Below are 7,965 nucleotides of genomic sequence, written 5' to 3'. Positions count from 1 at the left end.
GCGTGTGCGGCACAGTTCTGAGGTCATGAGATCGAACCTTCCTGTGTGGAGTTTGCATGTTCTCCCTGTGCTTGCGTGGGTTTCCTCCGGGCACTCCGCTCCAAATTGTCCCTAGGTGTGAATGAGTGAGTGAGCGAATTGTCTGTCCCTGTGTGCCCTGCAACTGGCTGGCAACCAGTTGAGGGTGGCCCCTGCCCGCCGCCCGAAGATAGCTGGGATGGGCTCCAGCACCCCCGCGACCCTACTGAGGATAAGCGGTGCGGATAATGGATGGATGGATATTACTGTCGTAGTATTTTTTGTAATTCTATTCATATTTTCAGAATGAAAGCAAAATAATATATGAGGCTCCTGCTTTTAAGCACTTTATTTGATATATAGTTTTGTAGTTATTTTGTTTTATTTCAGGAGAAGTAATTTTGAGTACAGTGACAAAAAGTTAAGCACTTTTTGTCCCCCCTATTGGTTGCAGGGCCGCTTTGCTCGCTTTTATGCCTTGCAATCAACCAATAATTTAGATTTGCAAAAATGGGTAATTAGTGCACAATGTTGCTTATTTTGAAGGCGGAGTAAAAGTGGGAGGTGAGTAGTCTGAATTGGGTTCCGGAGACGTGCTCCACCTCATTCATCGAACTCATTTGCCAGCCGCGAGTCGTTCCAAGTCGAGTGTACTTCGCATCCGCTAGGGGAGTAACGGCGCCCCCTAGCTTCTCCTGCCACAAAGCACAGTGACCAGTACTTTCTGTTGGCTCGCTCACCCGAATCAGGTGACGTCCTGCAAGGACGGCAATTGGCTCTTGTCTCAGACCTTCCCCGAGGTGATTGGAGGAGTGACGAGCACTCAGCACGTGGCCTCTACAATGAGCTTCCTCCCACGGATATGACGTCGAACGCCGTTGGACTATATAACAACAATTTGTAGCATTACCTTTCGATTACGGTCGAGATCCGCCCGTATTTTAGTCAGGATCATTACAAAGATACTCCTGTCCTCTCGTTATAAATCTAATAGTATTACAAACAAGTGCCATGTATCAAAATAGTATCTGAATAGTATCTAAATAGTAATTTTAAAATGTACAGAAGCGTGTTGCAAAGCATGCTGGGAAACAGCTTGATCGTCGAGGACTTCTTTTATATAACTTCACATGATTTATTACAATATAAAAATACACAAAAAATGATCTTGAGTAAATACGTTTTTCATTGTTTGTTTGATGTGTATACCAAGTGGATCGATTTTTCTTAGTTTTTTCCCCTTTCGTCTATTTACAAAAAAGGGCAAACAGGCTCAGGGACAGCTTCTGCCCTATGCCCATCACCAATTTAAATGCACCCACAAAACTATGAAAACCCTTTGTGACTTATTTTATTTATTTATGTATATGTTTTTACACAAAACTGATAGCAGATATATATTGCAATTTATTTGGGGATTATTAGTATTTTATTATTATTATTAATATTAGCATTTTTGCATTTCACTTATTTTCAATACACTTTTGATATATTTCACTATTCGTTTTCTATCATTATAACTTAGGCCAGTCTCTAAGCACTGCATTGTAAAAAAATGCCTATTCGTCCTGAAAATTCTTTTAAATCTTATTTTTTGATATATTAGAAGCACGATGATAAAAAGGGTAAACAAATCAAATTAAAAAAAGAAAGTTAAGAAGAATGAAAATAGATAAACCGAAGGAAAAACAAAGAAAAATGTAAGGGAAAGAATAGATCAAAGGAAATGGAATAGAAAGAGTCTTTACTCATTTTTACGAATATATTTTTGATGCTTTACAAAAATATAGCTTGGGAAAAGTGTATATATGTTCAAAAAACGCTTGTATTATTTGACCTAAGAACTTGTTTCCGTGATTAATGGTAAGCAAATTCAATAGGCTGGTTTACGATTCCCCCACAATGCATTTCGCTCTTAAACATCGAGACTTTTAACTCTTTCACAAAGTTATCATACCAATTTGTATTCATCGAAGTCACACTTAAAGCTTATGTTGGTTATTGTTGAATACCTTTAAATTTACAAGTATTCAGTTTAAAACCATGACCTATTTTAATACTAAATTCAGTTGCTTTATTAAGGGACGAACGCAATGGTAACATCCGGGCATTCGGAAGGCTTGCATTCTGAGCTACATTCAGAGAATCTGGTTTCTCATCGGTGCTCAGAGGAAAGTCCCCGGACACGGCACAGAAAGTGTTCCCGCGTAATGCGGTTGATGCTTGGTTTCATGCAATCACGCTAAGACGTTCTGGATGAACTGAGCTCTTCGAAATCTCGCAGACCTTGTCACAGAAAGAGAAATGCAAGAACAACGTATAACCGAATGGGGCTTAGTCTCCGGATGTTCATTTTGAAAACCAATGCATTGCTGTCAACCTCCACGGCTCCATGCCCTTACAAAGTACAAAATAATCTTACATGTTTATTTCCTAACGTGTTTATTTATGTAGTTTAACAATGTATATTGTATTCGTTATTTTGGGATCTATATCTGTTTGCCTATCTTTTAAAGAGGCATACCGATGCTAGGCCCTTAGTTTGGCCTAGCTTTGATGCTAAGTCCTTAGCTTGGCTTAAGGCTTTGATGCTAGGTCCTTAGCTTGGCCCTTTGATTTTTGCATTTCGGAGATGGAATATGAGCTTGCTCTGTCCACTCCACGCATCGGCCCGGTATTGCAGTACCTCCGGGAACGGTGCATTCGCAATGATCGCAGCAAGGCTTTAGGGCTAGGACCTTAGCTTGGCCTTTTGGCTGAGAGTAAGTGTCCCGGCTCCTAGGCTTTGTAGCATATTATGAACTGACCGATATCGGATAATGGATAATGAATAACGAAGATAGATCAATAACCCTTAAAAACCCCATATATATTGATAATTAACATTTTCTTGTGAGATACTGAGTTGCACGAAATGAATGAGGTTTATTATTAAAAAAAAATAAAAAAATAAGTGGTTTGGACGTTCACTGTAGAAGGAAAAAAAACCTGCAAATATAATTAAGTAGAATTTTCTTATTCAAATTATGAATTCATTTTCTGCATTAAATTGTTGTTGGTAATATACTGATTAAAGGGATAACCACAAAACTGTCTTTTTTCATTTTCTCATTCTATACTTCCTTTTTTTCTCAAATTCTCTATACAACATAATGATTCGTAATGTAATGCATCAAAGCAAGTGAGCCGGTTGAGAACCGGCTCTCCTTAATGAGTTGAGCCGAAAGAGCCGGTTCTCTAAAAAGCAATGGACTTCCTTTCACTACACAACTACCACGGAATGATGCATGATGGGAAATACCTAGGCGGCAGACGCATGCGCACAGTAGCATCAAACCGCTCGCTTCGTTTGGACAGTCTATTTTGTGCGCTAGTAGGAAAATTATATGTTTTTAAAAAAAAAGCGCTTAAATAGGGTTCAGTCTATGCACATATGAAACTGATAGAGTTTCGTAGCTCCAACAGGGTTAAGAACATCTGCTCTAAGTGTATGTTGTTGGAACCTGGGGCGATTTGGGGTTGAGAGTTTTAAGGTGTCTGAGCACCCAGAGTGTCTGGCTGGTTCAAAACGTTTTTTTTTAAACTTCATTTCAAGTGATATATAATGTAGTATTTAATTATGAAAACATTTTATCTGAAATATTTTGCTAAAGCTGTTTTAATCAACTGGATCTTTGTTGTTTTTTTATTATTGTATATATGTTTCATGCCCCTGATTTATCAATTGCATGTTGTTTTTTTAAATTAATATATGGCATTCTTGGGCTTCCATAATGACATTGTCATAATTGCCCTATTTGGAACACCTGTGGCAGCTTGATTGGCGCCAACAACCCGGACAAGCTGATTGGTGGCCACACCCTTCTTAAGCCCCCGACTTCAGTTCAAACTTTGTCAGATCGTTGCGAGCTGTTGTGTTTCACTCGGTGAACGTTCCCATCCGACTCCGTCCCTGTTAAAACCTGTTTCCTGCCTGATTCCCGTTTTTCGACCCGTTTCTGAACCTGTCTACGCCTGTTTTGCCTGCCTACGACCACTATTACGAGCTTTACATCGCCTCTGATCTCCAGCCCTGGTCAAACGACTTGCCATTCCCGCCTGTCTTCTTCCGACACGGAAGTGTCACTCCCGCCTTGCTCATTCCCGCTCTCCACCAGTCTTCGGATCAAGCAAGCCTTACTCCCACTCTCTTTCAATAAAATCAGAGAAACGCATGCAATTGAGTCCTGTGCCCGTTCTGGTCTGTGACAGAGATACTCTCACAGTAATACACCGGTGCCTCCACAGACTCCGCCACTATGCGGCAGGTGACATTGGCTGAGCAAAAGAGGAGCGGGGCTAGGAATCAACTGGAATGAACAAGGCAGTGGAGTGTTTAGGATTCTGCGTTTTTCACATTTTTATTATGTTTTACTTTTATTATATTTTAGCGAACATTCTTCATTAAATTAAGCAAATAAATGAGTGTGTGAATGGATAAGTGTGAGGTACATTGTAAAGCGCTTTGGGAGGCCTTCAATGATTTAAAAAGCATTAGATTTACCATTTACAAATATATATAAGCCTATCCTGTCTTTATTAGGGAAAATAGAGATTTAAAAACGGGCTGGTTACGCCTATGGCTGGAATCAATAAATTACTAAGTAGATATACCTGTAGGGCAGCACGGCGGCGCAGTGGTTAGCGCTTGTGCGGCACAGTTCATGTCATGGGAACCTGTCGTGGGTTCAAATCCAGCTCCAGACTTCCTGTGCGGAGTTTGTATGTTCTCCCCGTGCTTGCGTGGGTTTCCTCCGGGCACTCCGGTTTCCTCCCACGTTCCAAAAACATGCATTTCAGGTGAATTGGCCGGTCCAAATTGTCCCTAGGTGTGAATGAGCGAGCGAGTTGTCTGTCCCTGTGTGCCCTGCGATTGGCTGGCAACCAGTTCAGGGTGTCCCCTGCCCACTGCCCGGAGATGGCTGGGATGGGCTCCAGCCTCCCCCGCGACCCTAATGAGGATAAGCGGTACGGCTGATGAGATGAGATGAGATGTGATATACCTGTACGAGTACAATGACGATACGGGTCATTCATTCATTCATTCATCTATTGTACGTCATTTCCCCCCACAATGACGTCAGTGAACAGATATGAATCTTGTCGTCCAATCCAGTTGCATCCTTCTTGACTATTCACACACCAACACAAAGACCAGGCTGTGTTTTCGTATGGATTAGCCTGCAGCACACAAATAGATTAAAGCATTACATGTTGCGCCCCCTGTACTAATATCTACACCGACCCCCGACCCCCCAGCCCCCTTCCTTTAAAATCCTCGCCCTCGGATTCCTCTGTGCTCGCAGTGGGCGCAGCTTAGCTCAGCATCTCAACGTCGAGCGCATGGGGTGAGGGAGATATAGGATCAGGGTCAGATGGAGACTGGTAACGGGATTTCGGCTCTTTTTAGAGAACCGTCTCTTTCGGCCAGGCTAATTGAAAAGAGGAGGCTCTTTTGGCTCACAAACGGCTCATTGGATTTTTTTGGGGTTGTTTTTAATCTATAGGATACCAATTATTATCAAGCATTGTGCAAAAAATAAATTAATAATCAAAATATAATTAAATTATTAAAAAAATCTATTATTCAACTTCAAAAGAATAGGGTTTTTTTCAATCTAAAATGAACTTTTAACTAGTTTCAACTTTAAACTTTTTTAGATGAGGGAAAACACAACAAAAAGTAAGTTTAAGACAAAGGCTTTTCAGTGCAACACCAAATAAACTATGAAATACAAGAATCAAATTTTCATTTTTAAAGAAAAAGGTAATCGTGAAACACATTGACAATGGAAAAAGCATGAAACGTATATTAAAATATTTATAGAGCTATGAAAAGAGATGACATACAAAATTATTTTACTTCCATGTACTAACAAATTAAAACTCAGCAACAAAATTAAACAACAAAAACCTTTTTTCTGACAAATTCGTTTTTTTCGACAATTTTAGTTCAATTTTCTTTTCGTTAATATTTCCGACGTTTCCTTGTCAATTTTGTTTTTTTTGAACATTATTCATTTATTTTTTTGTTCATTTTTGTGGACAAATTTTTGTTTTGTGTTTTGGTCGTTTCTCGTCATTTTTTTATTCTTCCCTGGTCAATTTATGACCTATCTTTAAGACAATTCCATTAAAAAAAAATTTGGCGGGCGTTTTTTTTTCTGTTAATTTTTTTGAGTCAGTGGCCAATTGTTTGTTATTTCCTCATTACATTTTGTTGGTTTTTTCAGTTTGTTTTTTTGTTGCAATTATTTTTCATTTTCTGGTTGCTCTTTTTGGACAATTTATTTATTGTTTTTATTTGGAGTTTTCTTGTCAACTTTGAGTATTTTTTTTTTTACTTTGGTCGTTTTTTTTTGTTTTTTGCTTGTTTCGCGTCATATTTTACTTTAATTTTATACAATTATGGTACATGTTCTTGGACAATTTTTGTTTGATTTTTGTTTTAGTTTTTTTTTCTTAATCTTTTATATTTTTGTTCATTTTTTTGTTATTATGTTAAGTGATTTTTTCACGTTTGTTTTTTCACATTATGATTGTTTTTACTCCATTTTTGTTCATTTTTTTGTCAGTTTGGTGCATTTTTGGTGTGTTTTTCTCGTTATCTGGTCGTTTCTTGTAGGTTTTATTGGTTGTTTTAGGGTCAATTTTTGTGTTTTTTTTGTTTTTGTTAATTTATTATTACGTGTTTGTTTTTTGTATTGGTCAGTTTTTGATCGTTTCTTGGTAGTTTTTTTTTGTTTGTCATATTTTGGTAGTTTCCAGGTCAATGTGTAATATTTCTCCACTAGATGGCACTGTCTTGTTCGGTACGCGCGAGGGCCAGTGATAAACGGCATAGTGTGGTGGAAGGATGCCGTACAAACATGGCCCCGACTTAAGTGGGGATTCCACGGTGTAAAAGAAATACAAATTTCTCAACCTAAGATTTCTAATACGAATTAACATTTGTATGACAGTTCATGTATTCTTGCATGGTATTCAAATCAACGTTTTTTGGTACCACTAGGAGGCACCAAATATTACACACAGTCCCTTCAAACAACACACTTAAAGTAATTAACACGAAATGCAAAGAAAATGCATATTGACAAAGAGCAAGACGGGGGGGGGGGGGAGTCTCGAACGGAACCGGCTCTTGATTGGTGGGCAGTCCACCCCTTTCGCTCATTTCAAAGAGCTGGCTCATAAAGCTCATTTGTTCGCGAACGACACACTTGATGGGGAATTGTTGAAGACAGTGACACACGGTTTGTGTGTGCAAATGAGTGAGCGCTCAGAAACGAGGCAGGGGAACGGCAAGGAGAAAAGTGCATGCGTTTGAGTGCACGAGCAAGAAGAATCACAGACAAAACGAGGCAGAGGACGCTGAAGAAAAAGACCGAATATAAGGAGACAGTTTAGGAGGAAATCATGGCCGAGCCGGAGCTGAAACTACGGGGCAGCCGGGAGAGCGTTTCCAAGGAGAAGATGGGAGGTAGGTTGGGTTCCGCACACCATAACATTAAAACACATTACACTCTTGCACATGGCGCTTAATCTGCACTAATCGTACATGTGGGCTGACGCAATATTTCAGGGCGGAGATGATGCCTGAAGGAGGTATGTAAATGATGGCCCAGACAGGTGAATCCAATGTGTACTCAAACTCTTGCTCGTAACTGGAAAAAAAAACCGACAAGATAATTGAAATGGCAGTATTGTTTGTCAATCTTTAAATATGTACACAAAGAAGGTTGCACTTGTATGCTTGGAATCACATACAACTAACCCACTTTTGTCACGTTCTGAGATTTAAAGAATGAAGCACAGATGGCGCTGCTTAAATGACATCTCTTTTGATGTTGTTTTTTGCCCACTGCATGTTTGAATGGGCGATTAAGTACAGTAAAAATTAGACCTTAC

General features: G+C 39.4%; 1 protein-coding gene and 3 non-coding genes across 4 annotated transcripts in view; 3 read left to right on the top strand and 1 right to left on the bottom strand.

The window, feature by feature from the left end:
* Positions 1 to 575: 575 nt before the first annotated feature.
* Positions 576 to 876, bottom strand: LOC148369857 (Nuclear RNase P). Its single transcript, XR_015850167.1, has one exon.
* Positions 877 to 2,123: 1,247 nt separating this feature from the next.
* Positions 2,124 to 2,368, top strand: LOC148369856 (RNase MRP). Its single transcript, XR_015850156.1, has one exon.
* A 172-nt stretch (positions 2,369 to 2,540) lies between these two features.
* On the top strand, positions 2,541 to 2,726 carry LOC148369855 (U2 spliceosomal RNA). The gene has a single exon (XR_015850159.1). It is a non-coding gene; the product is annotated as a U2 spliceosomal RNA (small nuclear RNA).
* Positions 2,727 to 7,278: 4,552 nt separating this feature from the next.
* The window catches only part of LOC148369854 (large neutral amino acids transporter small subunit 1-like), a 32,656-nt gene continuing 31,969 nt past the window's right edge, over positions 7,279 to 7,965 (top strand). The window contains exon 1 of the mRNA XM_088332085.1: positions 7,279 to 7,537. Within this exon, the coding sequence (XP_088188211.1) occupies positions 7,474 to 7,537 (64 nt within the window). The 5' untranslated portion in view covers positions 7,279 to 7,473. The remainder of the gene's footprint in view (positions 7,538 to 7,965) is intronic.

This window comes from Urocampus carinirostris, chromosome 3 (genome assembly GCF_059441175.1).
Source record: "Urocampus carinirostris isolate Australia breed hairy pipefish chromosome 3, RoL_Ucar_1.0, whole genome shotgun sequence".
Taxonomy (NCBI): domain Eukaryota; kingdom Metazoa; phylum Chordata; class Actinopteri; order Syngnathiformes; family Syngnathidae; genus Urocampus; species Urocampus carinirostris.
Note: the sequence above shows the minus strand (reverse complement) of the source record. Positions and strands in the feature narration are given on the sequence as shown.